Source organism: Glandiceps talaboti, chromosome 22 (genome assembly GCF_964340395.1).
Source record: "Glandiceps talaboti chromosome 22, keGlaTala1.1, whole genome shotgun sequence".
Lineage (NCBI taxonomy): Eukaryota > Metazoa > Hemichordata > Enteropneusta > Spengelidae > Glandiceps > Glandiceps talaboti.
Window position 1 is genome coordinate 12,106,428 of NC_135570.1, and position 22,052 is coordinate 12,128,479.

A 22,052-nucleotide genomic window follows, 5' to 3' on the forward strand; every position below is an offset into this window, starting at 1 on the left:
AATCAGACTTTACAGACAAAAAATAAATACAAAATATATCCTACAAAACAATGACATTGCACAGAGAAAAACATGATAATATTATCTGACTCTTTATACATTATAAATACTACAAAATGTAAGAGATTTTGCATATATAAAAAAAACTTAATATGACATTATTATAACTTTTCACTTAGAAACCCATCCTTAATTACATGTACGTGACATTGCACATAAGATATCCATAACATTATAGAGATGAAATTAATATACTTTATGCAGAAAATGAATGGTATATATACTGTGACATTTTGTGATGACTAGACATAGGAACTACTACAATGTTATGTAAGTTTCCATGTTGGAAATAAATTCAAAAAGAGAAAGTGTGCTTAGGTTCTAAACTAAGTAAACCTGACTTAGGGAGCCCTTCAGTAATTATGCGGGGAAGGTCAGGAAATTCAAGGCTGGTCTGTTGCATAAAATTCACTGCATGGTTTTAATGATATGTTTTGATATTATGACAATGGCAATGACAAAGGTGGGATGTAACAGCGATGGGATTTGGAACCAGTGTCAGAGATGGAATCCCAAAATCACAAAATAATGTTAGATAACACAATAAGTTAAAGTGTAATGGAACCAAATTCCATTTTATTCTAAAATATGGCCGTCCCCTGAGAAATTATTTATGAAAAGTGAACACCAACACCCCCCACCCCCACCTCCGTAATCACTGGGGGCTCCCTTAAAGAGGCCTTGATGTAGGAACTACAGCACTGGTTGGCTAAATTGAATGCAATACAAATGACTCAACAATACAATCATAAAGTGTCACCTCTAACTTTTTCTAATTCAGGAATGCAATGCTTGTTTCGAAAATTGTATAACTTGAATATATTGAAAAGTTCTTACTCCAATAACCATTATATTTAAAGGTTTTGAAAAGACACAGCATGGATTAGCTTAAATTTCCCAAAGAGGTACTGTAGTGAAGAACCCATATGACATCATACAGATTGTAATTTGGCTTCACTATACAGAACATGTTTGCTTTCATGAAGACATTAATCAAAGTATTTTGTAAGTTTACATAATTAGTTAAATTTGGAAAACATCAGACCATTGTGGACTAGTTTAATCACCTTCGAAGTCTGACATTATTGATCATATACTATATTTGTTTTTTATTGTATAGCATGTTTATATTGTCTGTGTATGTTAATTCAGTCAGTGTCAGTATCCTATCGAAATCAGTCATATGTTAATGTGGGTGTCCTGTCAATCTTAGTATCCTGTCCATAGCAATCAGTCATATGTTAATTCAGGTGTACTGTCAATCTTTAGTATCCTGTCCATAGTAATCAGTCATATGTTAATTCAGGTGTACTGTCAATCTTTAGTATCCTGTCCATAGTAATCAGTCATATGTTAATGTGGGTGTTCTGTCAATCTTAGTATTCTGTCCATAGTAATCAGTCATATGTTAATTCAGGTGTACTGTCAATCTTTAGTATTCTGTCCATAGTAATCAGTCATATGTTAATTCAGGTGTACTGTCAATCTTTAGTATTCTGTCCATAGTAATCAGTCATATGTTAATTCAGGTGTTCTGTCAATCTTTAGTATCCTGTCCATAGCAATCAGTCATATGTTAATTCAGGTGTACTGTCAATCTTAGTATTCTGTCCATAGTAATCAGTCATATGTTAACTCAGGTGTTCTGTCAATCTTTAGTATTCTGTCCATAGCAATCAGTCATATGTTAATGTGGGTGTCCTGTCAATCTTAGTATCCTGTCCATAGTAATCAGTCATATGTTAATTCAGGTGTACTGTCAATCTTTAGTATTCTGTCCATAGTAATCAGTCATATGTTAATGTGGGTGTTCTGTCAATCTTAGTATCCTGTCCATAGTAATCAGTCATATGTTAATGTGGGTGTCCTGTCAATCTCAGTATCCTGTCCATAGCAATCAGTCATATGTTAATGTGGGTGTCCTGTCAATCTCAGTATCCTGTCCATAGCAATCAGTCATATGTTAATGTGGGTGTCCTGTCAATCTTAGTATCCTGTCCATAGCAATCAGTCATATGTTAATTCAGGTGTCCTGTCAATCTTAGTATCCTGTCCATAGCAATCAGTCATATGTTAATTCAGGTGTACTGTCAATCTTAGTATCCTGTCCATAGCAATCAGTCATATGTTAATGTGGTTGTCCTGTTAATCTCAGTATCCTGTCCATAGCAATCAGTCATATGTTAATGTGGTTGTCCTGTTAATCTCAGTATCCTGACGGTCCATAGCAATCAGCCATATGTTAATTCAGGTGTACGGTCAATCGTAGTATTCTGTCCATATCCTTTTGTTAATTCAGGTGTCCTGTCAGTGTCAGTATCCTGTCCACAGCTATCCTCCTTATGTCACAAGTATGTGTCATCTGTATCATGGTTGAGGAAAACACCTGCAAATGAATAAAATAAGAACTAGATATCTTTGAATATCTTCCATGTGCTTGTTCTTTATACAATTTATAATTATATCATACATAATTACACTAATATGTAAACAAGGTCACATTATACCAAGCACAAGCCAAGACATTGTCTTTGAACAGAAAATATAGATTATATACCCTAGTCATTCTACAACATGACAGCCTGTGTCTACATCACTGGTTCTGTTGTGCTCAAAATATGACCAAGTCAAAATGTTCCAAATCACCATTATTTTTCCCAATGTTTCATAAATTTATGCTTGATAAGGTATAATTACATTATTCCACAATATTTTTCTTCATTCAGTCAGATAATACTTGTTATCTAAGGGTTTGTCACTACTCATCTAGTGAGTTGTAGTGACAAGGCCCCTTAGGTCACTTGTGCTTTCCTTTGCTGACCTCTGTGCCAGGTTTGGTTGAAATCAGTTCGTGAATGCAAGAGAGATGAGGGTACACACATGCACCCACAGACAGATGCACAGATACATGGACAGAACCCAACATATAAGCCCCCTCCAGGTGGTGCCAGTTGGGGGCTAAAAATAGCATTTTTATACCAAACTTACATCATTCATTGATCATCATGCCATGAACAATTCTTAATCTACACATCCCTAGAAATACCTCCATCAAATTCCAGCCCAATCTGCTTAGTAGCTTTTGAAATTTTAAGACAAAAATCACACATTTGGTATGATCATAGTAATGGTGCCATTTTTTATTGACTTTTGCTAATGACTAGTGACAATATCAGCTCTCTTCAAGTTGTTTAATTTCTGTGTTTTTGGTATTGAAATTTTAAGACGAAAATCACACATTTGGTATGATCATAGTAATGATGCCATTTTTTATTGACTTTTGCTAATGACTAGTGACAATATCAGCTCTCTTCAAGTTTTTTAATTTCTATGTTTTTGGTATTTTCCTTACCAGCCCGAAGTGATTCAGTGTGCCTGTTTTTGGAAGATCTGGGCAAACTATCTAAAACCATTAATTGGCCATCACTTTCACCTGTCTCTTCAGCACTCTTTTTGCCACAGGTTTTCTGAAAAAACAAAACAGAACAAAAATTAGTTTCTTATAATCATTAGCACTGCCATACAGGCTCTTAGGGGTTATGAATATTCATTGTTCAACCATTGCATAAACATTTCTGCTGACTACCATGCAATGTGGCCTAAAGCAAAGATCCCCAGGGGGATAAATTCATAATGCAATGTAATGACTCTGCAGAACCAAAAGTTCATGACAATGGAGTGGCACCCCTTTCAATAATTTCAATTGCAGTTTATACATTGCCTGTAATAACAACAATTTATAAATTATAACAGTAAAATAATTATTTTGTCTCATAATTTCATATTAACAACTTGTTAGCATGACAAAATACTTACAAATATTATTTCATAAAACATCTTGATAATAAAATGAACAATTAAGACACACAGCTGTACCTGAAAATTAAAAAAAAAAGGAATTCTCTGTAAAAACCATATACACCATTTAAAATGATAATGGTGATGAGTCAGACACAAAAAGTGCACTACTCTATGAATGTCATCAGTCTAGGTCTACTATGCAATTGTCATCAGTTTATGTGTATTATGCCATGTACTCACCATTTTATGTGCACTATGTATGCAATAAAGGATTGCAAGGATTGATGCCATCAACACTGAGTTTATATATACTTAATGCAATGAATATTATGTCCATGTTTACTCCACTGCACTGAATATCATCAATCAATGTGTACTATGCAAATGTGTCATCAGTTGATGTGTACTATGAAATGAATGTCATCAGTCAACATGTACTATCAGTGTGTAACTGTATCATCAGTCAATGTGCACTATGCAATGAATGTCACCAGTCAATGTGTACTATGTAATGAATGTCATCAGTCAACGTGTACCATGTAATGTATCACTATGCAACAGCCTATCAGTCAATGTGTACTATGCAACTGTGTCATCAGTCAATGCGATCTAATATGTAGAGAATCGAATAACATCAGTCAATGTGAACCATAAATCAATTGATATGCACAGTATGATAAATGTCATGTACTATTATGCAACAATATCATTGACAATATTAAGATGTATTGTGCAATGAAGTTTGCTTTTTACAATTAGTCTTTGTATGAGTAACAGGAAATGTCATTATGCAATAATTTCCTAAATCTATAAGTTCTATGCAATGACTGATGTCATCGATCTATGAATACTATGCAATGATGTCATCTGTCTATGAATACTAGTATGCAATGGTGTGATAGGTCTGGGTACTATGAAATGATGTCATCGATCTATGAGTACTATGCAATGATGTCATCTGTCTGGATATATATGCAATGGTGTGATAGGTCTGGGTACTATGCAATGATGTCATCGATCTATGAGTACTATGCAATGATGTCATATGTCTGGATATATATGCAATGGTGTGATAGGTCTGGGTACTATGAAATGATGTCATCGATCTATGAGTACTATGCAATGATGTCATCTGTCTGGATACATGCAATGGTGTGATAGGTCTGGGTACTATGAAATGATGTCATTGATCTATGAGTACTATGCAATGATGTCATATGTCTGGATATATATGCAATGGTGTGATAGGTCTGGGTACTATGAAATGATGTCATCGATCTATGAGTACTATGCAATGATGTCATATGTCTGGATATATATGCAATGGTGTGATAGGTCTGGGTACTATGAAATGATGTCATCAATCTATGAGTACAATGCAATGATGCATCTGTCTGGATACATGCAATGGTGTGATAGGTCTGGGTACTATGAAATGATGTCATTGATCTGAGTACAATGCAATGATGTCATCTGTCTGGATACATGCAATGGTGTGATAAGTCTGGGTACTATGAAATGATGTCATTGATCTATGAGTACTAGTATGCAATGATGTCATCTGTCTGGATATATGCAACGGTGTGATAGGTCTGGGTACTATGCAATGATGTCATCTGTCTGGATACATGCAATGGTGTGATACGTTCTGGGTACTATGCAATGAATGTTATTAATCCATATACTATGCAGTAAGTATGGCTACATTGAATACCGTTACATTTCTGTACTTACTACTGCTAGCAGCTCAGCCGTCACTTTGAAACTGGAGAATGCCAAACAAAAAACAGTGGCACTGTAATGTAAAACCATGGATAAAAAGATTATTACTCGGTCGTGATCGAGGGCAGCCTTACTTAATTTCACTGATTTAGGGTGTACAATAAAGTATATATGAATAAAAAAGTGTTGTCAAGGGCTTTTATTTCAACAGAAAACCACACCAACAGAAAAAAGTGAAAATAATTTCCAGGTGAAAATTTCGAATTTCACAGTATCATTTGATACACATATTCCTTTATATGACTTAAACGTTATGTGCATAATCATGCATAAATATTATGAAATTAGTTACTAATACACATATAAATCTTGTGTTTCTGACTCACCTGACAACTGGATACACAAGTAATTTACACAACGTTATGCCATAGTTAATTCCCTTATGGTGTAAATAAAGGTGCTTCTTCCTGAAAGCAATTTTAATACAAAATATAATACGTGTGAAAAAAGAGCAAATGGCACAGGCCAATGCGGTATAACTGACTATCAATACCTGTATTTAAATGCTGTCACTACTACACAAGAACCAATCATCCAACAATATGTTGCAATAACTGAGTTAGAGAGACTTTTAAAGATAAAAAAGTTAAAATATTGTAAGGGATCAGACCACAGTTGCTATGGAATGTATTCCTTTTAAAACTCCATGTGCATTCCTATATACATAACCCATTCTCAAGCCAGAGTACTTATTTCGGCTGAAGCAACAAAATACCTCTCTGTGGTGTGTCTTTAGACAGTGCCGTAAAATGGAGGAGGTGGTTTAATATGATGATAGATAATGCAACCCTGGGATCATCTACACTTAAATCATACTATAAACACCATAATTTTACAATTCTTGGATCATTTCCACCAAATATTACACAAATTTTCTGCTTGGATCAAGTTGTATTTATTTTGACCCCAAACCATATAAACTTAATTTGTTGACGTACAAGATCACTTTGCCACCAAATGTAAAATACCGAAATCCTCACTAACTACCATATTACTATGGCGATAGGCCTGGATCAGTGGTTTATGACTTCAAGCTTCTCAGACCAAGAACAGCTTTTATTACCATGTTTGTATATATTGACTAATCTTGATTCAACTTGGGTTGGAATATACATCGAAGTGTCCTGAACTAATTGTGCAAGAATATACACAACTGAATTCAAGTTAGAAAGTTAAGGTTACCCTTGGTTTATAGGGACTGATTTAGTTTATATTTATAACTTGCAATATGTATTTAATGAAGTGTGTTATACCCACGAATGTGAACAAGCTTATAATGTCAAACAAAGTTCATGAGCCAGCCTCTTTGTGTTCCCCGTTACCTTTTCCAGTGTCCTGATAGCCACATGAAGAGCTGACACATACTGGCACAGAATATTACACCACAGTTCAACTGTATGATGTAGTACTCTTTTCTGTCTGATTTCTGTCAAATTAAGAACAAAACTCATTATAATTTATCATCTACAGGTACTTGACTATAGAATTTGTCATGTAATCTACATACTCTATACATGTGTACCAGTGATTACTTACACCAATGTATGCATACTAGTGGTATTTTCACTGGCAGTGCAATACCGAAACGTTATTGGATACAGTATGCAAATGTATGCAAATGAGGGCACATACATTCCTTGTGCACAGAATAGCATGATCGTACTATAATTTTTATTTTAATTTGTTGTTTTGGATAAACAGAACCTCGATGTCTAGTGTCATAGCAGAACCTCAGAGGTACTGCACTTATGTTTGCAGAGTTTTCTGCCACACTTTCACCCGTTACATTTGTGAAAGTGTCAACAAAGAACGCTGCAAGCACTCATGCAAATACCCCAACTACACCACATTTGTACCCATGCATCATGGTGTTTGGTCATATTTGAATTCTTGAGTAATACTTTGTTAGTATTTGTAATGTAATCTATACACAATATATTTGGAAATGGCTGTAAAGTCTGTAACCATAATACTGGGTATTAAATATGTGTAACGTAAAAAAACACATCCATGGACATACAAGATCAGACAGAATAATTATATTAAAGGGGAACACCACTCCAGGAAATAAAGGAATTTTCATGAACTTTTGGTTCTGGAAAGTCATTTCATAAAATCTCCAACATTCAGAGAATCATCAAGTTGAAGTTGTCTCCCATTTGGGGAATCTTTGCTGTGGATCACATTGCCTCATGGGAGTCAGCAGAAATATTTATGCAGTGGTTGAACAATGAATATTCATGACTTTTTCACTGAAGGTGATATGCTCTTAGGGGGTCATGAATATTCATTGTTCAACCACTGCATAAATATTTCTGCTGACTCCCATGAGGCAATGTGGCCAACAGCTAAAATTCCCAAATGGGGGCCAACTTCACTTGACGTTTTTTTGAACTTGCACATAGTGTGAGTGATGTACATTTAAACCATGAATTTCAAATGACTCTCCAGAAACCAAAGTTTATGAAAACGCCTGTATTTCCTGGGGTGGCATTCCATTTAATACAAACATTAAGTTAGCTACAAGTTCATCTTGATTACCATGCATTTTTCCGACCCCAATGTATGAAAATTTCCAACAGTTATTGTTAATATTGAAATCTAATGATTGTCAGATTTTGAGTTTTGAGTTGTGTAATATAAATAGCATGCAATGATACACTCATACCTCATTAAAATTAAATATCAGTATTCAGAATCTGTACAGACAGACAAGCAGAATGACAGATAGACAGTGACAGACAGACTTAGACATACAGACAGACACACACACATATACACACATTCATACAGACAGACAGACAGACAGACAGACAGACAGACAGACAGAGACAGACAGACAGACAGACAGACAGACAGACAGACAGACAGACAGACAGACAGACTACAAACAGGAAGGCAGGCAGGTTGCAAAAAGTGGTAGGTATATATCCCAATACATCCCAACTTTAATAACAACCGGAAGTCTTTAGTTTCGTACAGTGATAACAAAGACTGATATTAAATATTACACCTTACATTACCATTCAGTGACTGTGTATTATTCATGCAGAGTACGGGTGCACTTGAAATGTAAATAATACTACATCCTCATTGAGATAATACAGGGATTATATTGGGGTATTAGGTACTACCTTGTCTGGAAGCAAACTCTGTAAAGACAGAGGTAGCTCAGTACTGTTAGAAGCAGACTGTAAACATAACAACATAGGGCAGAAGCATTAGCAACATAAATGCAAACACACACACACACACACACACACACACACACACACACACACACACACACACACACACACACACACACACACACGCGCGTGCGCGCGTGCGTGCACACACACACACACACACACACTCATTCATATTCTGAATTTTTAAGACAAATGGAAACTACCAAAGATGTGTTCATTACTGCAGAATATCAAGTTGAATGACAAAATTCTCAAGAAACCATACTTTGTACAACACACAATTTGCCATATATATGTTGTTCCCCACAGCTGCAGTGAGGACGCTATTCCCCACTTTCCCCACAGCCAAAGTGAGGGCGCTATTCCTCACTGCCAAGTTTGATCCTGAAATCCCCTGAATTAAGATATTATACTCACATCTAAGGCATACAGGTTGACAAGTCGGAATCCAAACGGCATCAAACCAATAAACAGCAGGCTCTATAACAGAAAAATAAATAAACATTAATCATCAAAACCACTAACTGGCATATAATTTTTAAGCGGTTATGATCAGAAACACAGAATAAAGTAAGTTATGACAAAACAATGATCTTGGTTATATCACCAATCTTACCAATTTGTTGAAGAAACTCATCAGTCTATGGACACGGAATATATACTATGGAGAAAGGAGAAAGAGAAATTAATTTAACGTCTGTTTATATAGTTAAGTCCACAGAACTTACTAGTTAGTTTTCATTAATTGTTGCCTTTTGAAAACAATGTTTTACTTCTATGTGACAAGGTGAGAAAAGAATTTGTGGCAACAAATAAATAATACAGAGTACTCATGATATACAGAAAATGACACTTGAATGGGTTCTCTATGTACATGTATATATAGTTTTTGAGTTATGCAGTAAATCTTGATGAACCATGACATCACACAACTAAACTATGACATTAATGACATCATACACTGAAGTAAACTATGACATCATACATAGAAGTATGACATCATACATTGAAGTATGACATCATACATTGAAGTATGACATCATACATTGAAGTAATCTATGACATCATACATTGAAGTATGACATCATACATAGACGTATGACATCATACATTGAAGTAAACTATGACATCATACATTGAAGTATGACATCATACATAGAAGTATGACATCATACATTGAAGTCAACTATGACATCATACATTGAAGTAAACTGTGTGACATCATACAATTGTAAAATCATGAAAATCTTATAATACTGACCTGAAAGATGGAATGATGTATGAACCACAGCATTCCTGTAGAGATAAAAGTCAATACAAGGTAAGACTAAAACAGTACTAGGTAAGAATTAACGCTATTATTAGGATGATTGGACAATACAGATGGTTGTACATTTCATTAGCCTACAACCTTTACGAAATGTATCAAACACAAACAGTATTGTATCTGTTGTCATGGAAACAGGTTGATGATCTACAACCCGTATGTAACCTTATAAACATAGTAATTATGCCATATTATCTCTGTGATCTCATAGATGACGTTGATCTACAATGTTCACGAAATGTAGTAAAAATAGAAACTGGTGACTATTTTCTCACCTACAGTCATAAATGTAGCTGCATAGACAAGTAGGAGAGAAGTTTGATGTAAAATAACTGTTGACAGGGGTGACACAGAGGATCTTTCTTCAGCTGATGGAAACATACCAGTACTATAAAATAATATGTAAATATCAACATTACTAGAATAGTAATAATTTGTATTTCGCCATGGAAACATACCAGTACTGTCAAACTATATGTCAATATCAACATCAATACACACATGTAGTCCCCAATACAACACACACACACACACATACATGCATACACACACACATATACACATATACACATATACACATACATACATACATACATACATACATACATACATACATACATACATCATACATACATACATACATACATACATACATACATACATACATACATACATACATACATACATACATACATACATACATACTTACATACATACATACATACATACATACATACATACATACATACATACATACATAAATACATAAATACATACATATATACATACATACATACATATAACATACATACATACATACATACATACATACATACATACATACATACATACATACACACACACACATATAGACAGACAGACAGGCAGACAGACAGACACACAGAGACACAGACAGAGACGCACACATTGCACACACACACACACACTGCACACACACACTGCACACACACACCCACACCCACACACACACACACACACACACTGTGCACACACACAACCTTTAAAAAATCTATAATTCGACTTTCAATTGGTATTTGAGACAAGTCCAAAAATAAAATGTGTCAACTCACCAGATGTCCAATATAATCAAAGTAGCCACTATTGAATACACACCATCACTGAAAGCTGAAAAATATAGACATAACTGTATTATTTAATACATAATTTATAGATTTATAAAAAAGTATAGACAGACAGTATCATCTATACCTAATACCACATGGAGTGTCCTTACCTTCAATTCTTCCTTTGTGAAGCTTTTCTCCGATTAATCTATGACACATATATTTGCAACAGTTGCCATGGTGATCATCCTTGTTGGCTGGTACAGTGGTATGAGTAAAAAAAGAATGATGGTAAATTCAACAAAAATTGACAAGCATAGCATTTAAAAAAACACAAACATTAATATGTATTCATTGAGAGAGTATTGACAGAACCACTAGTGTAAGGAAACTCATTGTTTATAAAACATCCTCAAAATATTACTATAGCCAATGAAGATAGCATAAAATACAACAAAAAAAAGACAAAAGTACTTATTTAATAGTTAAATAGATTTATAATGATTCACATCCAGAATTGTTTAGACAGAACTTGACAAATTTGTAATAGAAAATGCAAGGCAAAACAGCTGGTCAATAATTTTCTGTCATGACTTACACATTTACTATTATACAACTAGTCAATAACTTTCCATATCATGACTGACACTTTAAATGTGGACTTTGCAGGTTTGACTTTGTCAAATCTGACAAATACACAGCAGATTTGCCTTAAAAAATCACTGGTTACAGAAATTTTCAATGAACATTACAAGCGATATGCTAATTCCACTGAAAAAATAAGATTCAAATGATAATTTTTTGTCTACTTACCTTGTAATTGTTTATATCCAGCACACACAAAGGCTGACAGAGTATTACTAAAAATCAACAAAATCAAAAACACCCAAGACTGCAAAGAAAACAAGACCAAATTTTCAATCAAGACACTGTATCTCAATAACGTACAAATGGTAGAATTCTGACCTAGATACTTCATTATATTGTAAACACAGGTAGAACAGATGACGTTAAGACCCCATTTACATGATGGCGTTCTCAAATGAAAACACAACATTTTATTATTTTATTGCATCTGGACCATCTACATGGAGACGACAAAAACACATATGGTAGAACTTACAGCATAAATGTGTACAAAACTGAATCCACCAGCCATTACAATCAACATCATCTTGAATACCAGTGCTATGATTATACTTCCACGCAGAAATGGCTGTCGAGAAAAATTAGTAATAGTGATGTCAACTGTCAGAACCAAACACAAAGCAAAATTGCTGTTTGTCTGTCTGTCTGTGTGTGTCCCTGTGCATGTGTGTGTCTGTCTGTATGTGTCTCTGTGCATGTGTGTGTGTGTGTGTGTGTGTGTGTGTGTCGGAGTATGTGTGTGTGTGTGTGTGTGTGTGTGTGTGTGTGTGTGTGTGTGTGTGTGTGTGTGTATGTGTGTGTGTGTGTGTGTGCGTGCATGTGCACGCATGTGTGTGTGTGCATGGCCCTGGCTAATCAACAGTCGTACATTTATCATGTGAGCAAGTTATTATTTATATAATATTTTGAAATACTTACAAACTGACCGCTGTCAATAAGTTCTTCTTTCACCATCTTTGGTTTGCATAGTGCAAGTAAAACAATAAAAATCTGAAACAGAAACAGATCAAAAAATTTGTCATTGAACTAATTGGAAACAAAGATGATGGCTGACGTAAATTTATCTGAATTCTTTATATGTGCATAGGGACCAAGAAAAAGTCAATTTTACTAACTATGAATTGTACGGCTTCTCTATAAATATCTAGGCTATAGTAAGAAAAGTAAAACTTATCATCTTTACCACTTACCTCTATGACTGTGATAGTCAGAAGTGTACCACAGAACAGGAGGACAGCAAATTTGTCTTTCATGTGTTCAGTCAGGAGGGTCACCTAGAAAGTGGATAAAAAACAAGAAACTAGTGAAACTCAAATTATCAATCTAATTCATCTGACCTATGAGAAATTATAAAATTATTGGCGTAAAGCAAGTTTTAGAAGTTCAAGACTTTCCTAGGCTTGTTAGAGCAATAAGAACATACCATAAAAGGGATTACAGGAACATTTTCTAAACTCACAGCTGTATAGTTGTTTGATTTTAGTTAAGATAGATTTATAAGCAGAGATTCTAAGAACAAGATGGCTAGTAGAGATGCCGTCTTTGCATTGTTGTCTCATTCTTGTTGATTTTTATAACAATTACTATTTTACAGTAACAAATTTGAAGAATCTAGTATGGATTCATTTCTCTATCATTTACAATTTATGAAACAACCCCCCCTGAACACCCCCCCCCCCCACCCCCCAGCGCTTATAAAATGCAGGAAATGTCACCGGCCTATTGCCTGTATGAGTGCTCGAGTACCAAGTATGCATTTTACAGCGAGGGTATGATATATGCACATCGGTTCAATATTATAGTTTTACAGTGTTTACATGAGATAATCTGAAGACACTCTTTGTATTGGAAAAAATAAAATTGTAAAAGAAACTAGAAATCTTGGTGAAATTACAATAAATGTGACTCATTAAAACCAGTTCACAGAAGCAAAACAAACATCTACAGTCTGCAAGATCGTGTGTGTTTTTTTGTGAACTTGGAGCATTTTTCTGCTTTTTTCTTGGTACGTGTATTCACTTTCTTTCTTTAAACTGAGTTAAAAAAAAAAGTCTGCAAGTTTTGACAACACATGGCACAAACATAACATTGTTGTAACAGTCATAAGCTCTGATTATTCTAATCTCTCTAATGTAACATTTTTATTTACTATCCAGTGAAGCCAGCTGACTGTAAAGAAAGTCTAGGTAAAAACTGGTGGGTGGTATCATGTGAGTTTTCAATAAGAGTTAAGACTAGCTAATACACTATATCACCACTTACACTGTACGGAATAAATGTCACAATCAAAAGTAATATCTGCAAGTAAAAACAGAACATAAGAGTCAGAAATGAAATCATTCACATCATATACAATTTACAGTGAACCTCTTGATGTGAAATCTATGCCAGGGTTGAACAAATTTGCCTGTGCATATCAGAGATACTGCACGTCAGATGGACACTTGGACCAATGTTTTTGCTAAGGTTGGGGAACCCAGTAACAGAAAGGGAGAAAGGTTTAAAAATGGCAGTTTCCCCATGAGTCTATGGTAATTTTGTTTAGGAACCCAGTTAAAATGAAATGGGAACTCTGGTAGATTTACCTTAATACCACCCTTAGCAAAAACAAAGTGGACACACAGAAACCAACATATCAAAGACTGCAGCTGTTAGAGGCTAAATACTGGGCCAAGATCAGCGGACAAAAATATAAATTTTCAAGGCCTGCATGTACGTTTAACTCCCTCTTTATTACACATGGTGTAACTACAGCTGTTCACGTCAGAAATGTCAAATGACAATTACGTATAGTGTACAACAAATCAATTAAAAAACATAGTTAAATATATTCCAAATAAACACATTACAGGTAGTAATGACAAAACATCTATCAACTGAGTGATATAGTTACTCATTGTACTAAACTTGTCTTTTGATCTTTAAAATCTATTTTTGAGGCCTGACATTTGAGACCTGTCACTTATCTCTATAGCAACATATACACATCATCCTTGTCATTAACATTTAGTATTGACACTGAAAAGTATATGCACTTACCAGATTGATTAAAACTACCATATCACCAACATATTCTATGCACTGAAATATCCTGCAACAATTCCAAAATACACAAATATTAATACACTGTTTTTGTGGTTACCATGGTAACTTATAGATACACATGCTATATACAAATGTTAATATATTGTTCCTGTGGTTACCATGGTAAGTTATATATACACATATGCTATATACAAATGTTAATATATTGTTCCTGTGGTTACCATGGTAAGTTATATATACACATATGCTATATACAAATGTTAATATATTGTTCCTGTGGTTACCATGGTAAGTTATATATACACATATGCTATATACAAATGTTATACATTGTACTTGTTGTTACCATGGTGATAGATACACATGCTATATACATATGGTAAACATTCGACATCTAAATAAAATCATTCTAAGTTTCTTTTAAAACAAAGGAAGCAGGAGTGATATAAAGGACATGATGTAATAAAACCCTTGTGATTTTAGTATTTGCTTTTGCAATACAATATATATATATAATGAAGGGTATTTGTAATTATGAAAATATACAATTTCGAGACTATTTGGTCATAAGCAAAATTTAAGAAAGTAAGTCTTCAGCTGTACTGTAACACATGTACTAATAAGTTCAGACATATAATAGGTAAGGTATTCCATTGGGTGCGTTGAAAGTGTCGCAAACAAACATCAACAATGAAATCAAGCATTTTGAAATAAAAAATAAAAGTAAAACTCTTACTCATGTGTGGAAAAAATAGCTGGAATGTTATTTAACTACTAATACTTTTAGCTTTCTGCTCAAAATTGCAATAAATTTTGCCATTAAAATAACATTTTACGCCCTTGATTATGCGATGAACACCTTATAAACAGCAAAAAAATGACTTTGTCTCTGATCAAATCAGTAAACACTAAATAACTTACCAAACATGGCCTTCCTAGAAGGTATAAATGATAAGAAATAACTTACCAAACATGGCCTTCCCAGAAGGTATAAATGATAAGAAATAACTTACCAAACATGGCCTTCCCAGAAGGTATAAATGATAAGAAATAACTTACCAAACATGGCCTTCCCAGAAGGTATAAATGATATGAAATAACTTACCAAACATGGCCTTCCCAGAACTGAGATATAAATGATAAGAAATAACTTACCAAACATGGCCTTCCCAGAAGGTATAAATGATAAGAAATAACTTACCAAACATGGCCTTCCCAGAAGGTATAAATGATAAGAAATAACTTACCAAACATGGCCTTCCCAGAAGGTATAAATGATGAGAAATAACTTACCACACATGGCCTTCCCAGAAGGTATAAATGATAAGAAATAACTTACCAAACATGGCCTTCCCAGAAGGTATAAATGATGAGAAATAACTTACCAAACATGGCCTTCCCAGAAGGTATAAATGATGAGAAATAACTTACCAAACATGGCCTTCCCAGAAGGTATAAATGATGAGAAATAACTTACCAAACATGGCCTTCCCAGAAGGTATAAATGATGAGAAATGATAAGATGTAAATAACAATCTTCACATAAATATCTTTCAATGTTTCCAGTAAATCCTACAAGGAAGAAAAAATACCACCAATGGCGTTGTAGCACAATTGTACAGTTTATGTGACAATTTTGTTGTTACCTTTGCAAAATGCACCAAGGTCCATTATTTTACTGTTGCTATGTGTGATATCTTTAGTTGTTGGGTGACCATATTTCCTTTTTTTTCAATGTTTATCTAATTGCCTAATTAACCCTGTTGTTATCTTTCATATACACAATCATTTGACTGTTGCTATAGGTGTGGTCTTGTTGCTAGGTATATGTGTGTTCACTTTTGGATGTTTATCCCCTTTGCCTAACCAAGAAATTTCTGATTGGCCTATCAGAGTATTGACCAATCAATCACAGAAACTTTTGACTGGCAAATGAGAGAAATATCTGATTAGGCCATCAAAGAAAAATGTGATTGGTCAACCAGAGAAACACCTGGTTGGTACATCAGAGAATAGTTGTTGTTATCACTAACATAAACTATGAATTCATTCTTACCATGTCTGGATCTAACTTCTCTACTTCCTGTGTTAAAGGAATAACCTGATGACAGAGAACAAAATAAGACAAAATAAACAGTGGAAATATAGAATCTGTTTTGTATTAATTCATTTTATATTATAAGTACAATTCATATGCTTTGGATAAAATAAATTTTTACTGTTGTTGTTAATATTTGCATCCAGTTGTCCACCCATGCTCGAAATACAACTCACAATTGTTTCACAATGTTTTGATTTAATTAGCACAGCTGCACAGCTATGTCTAACACTTTTCTTAATTCTGCCTGGACAATACTTAGACTTGTCTCTGACTTAGTGACAAGGCCCCTTATGTCAACCACATTTCCATAGTGACAAGGCCCCTTATGTCACTCAGACTTGCCTTTGATCCAGTGAGAAGGCCCCTTATGTCTGTCACTCAAATTTGACTTTGACTCATAGTGACAAGGCCCCTTATATCACTCAAATTTGTCTTTGACTCAGTGACAAGGCCCCTTATGTCACTTCAAATTTGTCTTTGACGCATAGTGACAAGGCCCTTTATGTCACTCAAATTTTGCAACTCAGTTAATCTCAAAATATTTCCCAGTAAAGTAAGTACTACCCTGCAATATCTAAAGACTTCCTAAGAAATATCAAATTAATCTAATTAAGGTTGTGACCATCAATGTTCACTCAAGCAAGAATGTTTTTTAATGAATAAATTAATGATTCACCCTTCTTCATAAATCAATCAACTACGAGGTCACAGTGTCAATGTAATATTAGGTTTTACTTACGACCATATCTATTGCTATCCATGCAATATTCACACAATTACTAACTTCAATTTGTTGCATAATTTCTATAAATTGTTCAGGTTTAATTATTTCCTTTGTGGTTTGTATGAATAATCAGTGCTGATTGCAATGCAGAGTTAGATTCTCTGGCATTTAGATGTGATTGATTGCCAGTCACTGTCGACATCGTAAAACATAATATCACTTACTGCACTTTACATAGTATAGTATTTCTAGACATATACAATCTCTGTCAGTTAATTCATACTCATTTCATGTTTATTTTTCAATTTTAGATTGAAATATTAATAAAGCTCTGTGAAAATTAGCCTTCTCATGTGTGATTTTGACTCATGACAATATACATTGATAGTGTGTGTGAAATTTTATAAAAAGATGCAAAAATAAATTGGATATCAACTGATGACATAATGTACTAAAAATAGTTTTTACTTTGGCTTAAAGTGCCCTTACGGATGACAAATGGGGTATTTATTTTTGGATTTTTAATTTTTATGACAACTCTAGTATGTTTTCTAACTTGAAGTTTGCAACACTGAGTTACTCACTCAATAAATTACAAACAGTGCAAAAGTACATTTTCGGAAAATCTTGGCAACTTGGAAACTGTGTTGCCTGAAATATGGGGTCAAAGGTCATCCATGCATTCAAATATGGGTCTACCCGCTACAAGAGTCAAAAGTCTACATGAGTCAAAAAAGGGGGTCAAAACTGCTGTACATATGTGTATATACCCTTTACTAAGTGAGTACCTCCCTCCCTGGGGGATAGATGGATAATATGGGTTCATTTCCATTAACCCTATATACATCAGGCAATCAGAATCTCCAAGTATTACAACTGATTTTGTGTATAATCATGCCTGATTCACGGAACCACCTACACTGTATTTATTGCGATCTTTATGACACTATTTAGTTTTAATTTCACCAGTGCAGTTTTATTAAAGTACAGTCTCACCTATACTGACACTGTGGGAAATGTAAACACACATCTGGTATGATAACAAAGACTTGTTACACTGTGAATGAAATTTCAATCAGCAACGACATCTTTCTAAATATATGTGGTACTCAAGCTCTAACACACACGTACACACTTTACACAAGTGTCTTCAAGAGCACTCAAACGAACTTTATTATCATATCATATTATGCTAAGGCATAAAAAAAAAATTGTGTGGTTCCGATTACATTCAATTTTAGAATAGGTGGGGTAGGTAGATTTTTTATTTTATTTTATTATATATTTTTATTCATGTGTGAGTGTCTAGGTTCAGGTTTTCCATTGTTTTCCAAATGGTCTCTGTGGTGTTTATTTCTTCCTATCAGATGTACAGCCATTACAGATTGGAAGAACAGTTTTGTTTCGTCTTTTTAAGTTGATGTCAGTTTCCGCATCCACTACTTCTTGCGAGACTTCATGATTTTTGCGATTATATTATTATTTTTCTCGAATGCGTAAAATAAAGTTTAGGGTCGGCATGAAAAACTAGGTGGGGTCAGGTAACCAGAACCAAACAACTTTTTTTATTTGACCTAACAGTAGATCAATAAGACCAATCTTTGTAAAGAAACCACTTGGCAGCTAGTTGTAAAAATACACTTCATCTCTTGAAGTTAAAAACATTTTTTTAGTTACAATAAATTATTTGTAACATCATACACTGTGAACAGTATTGTATCACCTGTGTGTAAACATATTTTTGTAGCTGTATACACGATAAATCGAATTGATTTTTGGGTCCACGCCCAAAAATCAGCGCCCTCAATGGCGATCACGATTTCAACCTGTTTCTGTACTGCTTATGAATAATATCATCCACTGAAATTACAATGTCTAATTCAGTATTTTAACAATTTTCAGTGAATATATTGTGGTTTTCTGATTGAAAAAATGATACTCCCAATACCACTGGTTACAGTTTTAACATGTGACAGATTCAAAATCGAGCTTTCGTTCAAGATTTAAACTTACCACTACACTAATATTGACCACTAATTGACATACACTAATATTGACCACTAAATAACAGATACAATGTATTTTTATAAGTAACTGACTAATTTTTAGTAAATATATCTCTGGTTATTTGATAAAAAAAATGTCTGAGTTGCAGCTAGTGCAGGTTTAAACCATATTCAGGAAATAGTGTTTATTACTCTAGTCACATGACTTAAAGGGGCACAAGCTGAGCTTATAAGGTTTTTCACTCAAGTGAAAATACTTAAATAAAACCACATTCCAGTATAATGCTAACATCAATGCATGTCTTCTATAACATTACAATTGTCTTCTGGTATGGTTAGAACAGCTGACTGCATAACAGACATTTCCTGAACATTTTTTTGCTATGTATCATAAATTACATCATCAGATTATTTATGAGCTACATCCTAATACCAGGTTTGAGTTGTCAATTGCAAGTGGTGATTTAATGTACTCAGTGGTTACAATATTGCGGGTACCTTTTAAATATGTGGTAAAAACTATACCTTAACACATATAAACTTGAAGCTTACACCCCTTTAAAGTGGTATCACCAACATATATCACTTCATTTGAAAGTAAAACTTAAACTTGGCTCTAAAATTAGTCAGTGTTATTAATGTATGAATTCTCTTTGATGGCTTGATTGCATATTTAATGTGTTCTAATTCATATAATTTCTGTGTACAGGAAAAAAAAAATTATGATTAGGTCCAATATCCACTAATCTACAGTTAGGACCTTCCTTACAACCACAATCCACAAAACTGATATCCAGGCTGTAAAAGATTATTATCAAACCATGAAATGTAATGTACATCTCAAGTTCCAACACACTGTGCAAAGTGGCATTAATTCAATTCATTTATTTACTTTCCCTGTGTGTAACAAGTTCTGTTGTTACTGCTTGCCTCTCACTGTTTGTAGCAAGTTCTGCTTGTTACTGCTTGCCTGTCACTGGTTGTAGCAAGTTCTCCTTGTTACTGCTTGCCTGCCACTGTGCAACAAGTTCTGCTGTTTGTTACTGCTTGCCTGTCACTGGTTGTAACAAGTTCTGCTTGTTACTGCTTGCCTGTCACTGGTTGTAACATGTTCTAGTTGTTACTGCTTGCCTGTCACTGGTTGTAACAAGTTCTGCTGTTTGTTACTGCTTGCCTGTCACTGGTTGTAATAATTAATCTGAATATTTATTATGATAGTGTGAATTGGAAATGGTATTTGTGTATGTTAGTCTTACTAAACATCATTGTATACAGCTATGTTTTTATCTTGTTATTGTCCTGCTGATAAAAGGAACTCCAAACAGAGTCACTGAAACTGGTAATGTTGAACAAGTTGCTACTTGATGAGTCAACTGACTGTTTCTTAACAACCACAAGCACTTGAATGAATCTGTGGGGTTTTTTAAAATTCCTACATGTATAGTAATATTTTAAAAGAGTACATTTTTAAAAGTAAAAAATTACACAGATTGATTCAAGAGCCTGTGGTAACAACAGTTAGAATCTCATCCTGCAGGCAGGGAAAGTATTGATACCGGGAATACTCCGCGTCTTTATCTTGTAACACTACTATCAACAGTCCCTAACGTACATAAAATCGATTCCCAGAAATACGACCCGTCTCACACCCAGACTAATTAAGATCGGCCATTCGATGATAAAAAGCCCCTCCATTGTCTATGCATAAATCGACACGTTACTGCAGCCTGTAAAAACGTATAACGTCTCCATTTAAACAACATGAATTTTAATAGTAGTACTAGGCCGTTATTATTAACACGTTTAGTTAGAATTTAAAGTTTAAAAACCACAGGTGGCAAAAAATATTGTTTTTATTACTTTTAATATAATAAATAATATTGGCGAAACTAATATTACTGTCCTTTGGTCCGTGATGCTGTGGTTGTTGTTGTTCGTATATAAAAAATTATGTAGTCCCAGATGTGTATTGTACGCCGTGGCTGCCACGCATAATATTATAAAGCTCATTTAGCGTGTCTCCTATGATAATTACATGTAGGCCTACGTACAAAACATGTATTGTTATTCAGTGTCCATTGAACAATAGCGCTAGTATACTATCAACACGGACAATGTAAGTGCTAAATACACACTGTCTACCAAAGCAAACGTAAACATGTGACAGACAATGTACTGGAGACTTATCCAACTTACCATGATAGTTATGACGATAGCATAAACTGCATCGCTGTAGGCCTGTAGCCGATCAGAACTCATGAACCGTTTGGGCCTCGCCATGA

At 34.3% G+C, this 22,052-nt stretch overlaps 1 protein-coding gene across 1 annotated transcript; it reads right to left on the bottom strand.

Annotated features, from left to right (window-relative positions):
* Positions 1-22,052, bottom strand: LOC144452190 (endosomal/lysosomal proton channel TMEM175-like). Its single transcript, XM_078143236.1, has 22 exons — positions 21,967-22,052; positions 16,996-17,040; positions 16,417-16,511; positions 14,934-14,985; positions 14,157-14,192; positions 13,085-13,168; positions 12,813-12,884; positions 12,370-12,462; positions 12,060-12,138; positions 11,417-11,503; positions 11,253-11,307; positions 10,437-10,549; positions 10,096-10,130; positions 9,451-9,495; positions 9,252-9,314; positions 8,778-8,834; positions 6,966-7,069; positions 5,970-6,050; positions 5,596-5,656; positions 3,877-3,936; positions 3,413-3,527; positions 1-2,446 (listed from the first exon to the last, which is right to left on the bottom strand). Exons 1-22 carry the CDS (start codon positions 22,048-22,050, stop codon positions 2,406-2,408), a joined length of 1,557 nt encoding a protein of 518 aa, XP_077999362.1. The 5' UTR covers positions 22,051-22,052; the 3' UTR covers positions 1-2,405.

Coding starts and splice junctions, on each gene's coding strand:
- LOC144452190 (XM_078143236.1), bottom strand. CDS start 22,050: ATGGCGAGGCCCAAACGGTTCATGAGTTCTGATCGGCTACAGGCCTAC. Junction 16,512..16,995: donor AGAAGTTAGATCCAGACATG/GTAAGAATGAAT, acceptor TCTTCCTTGTAG/GATTTACTGGAAACATTGAA. Junction 11,308..11,416: donor TCACAAAGGAAGAATTGAAG/GTAAGGACACTC, acceptor TATATTTTTCAG/CTTTCAGTGATGGTGTGTAT.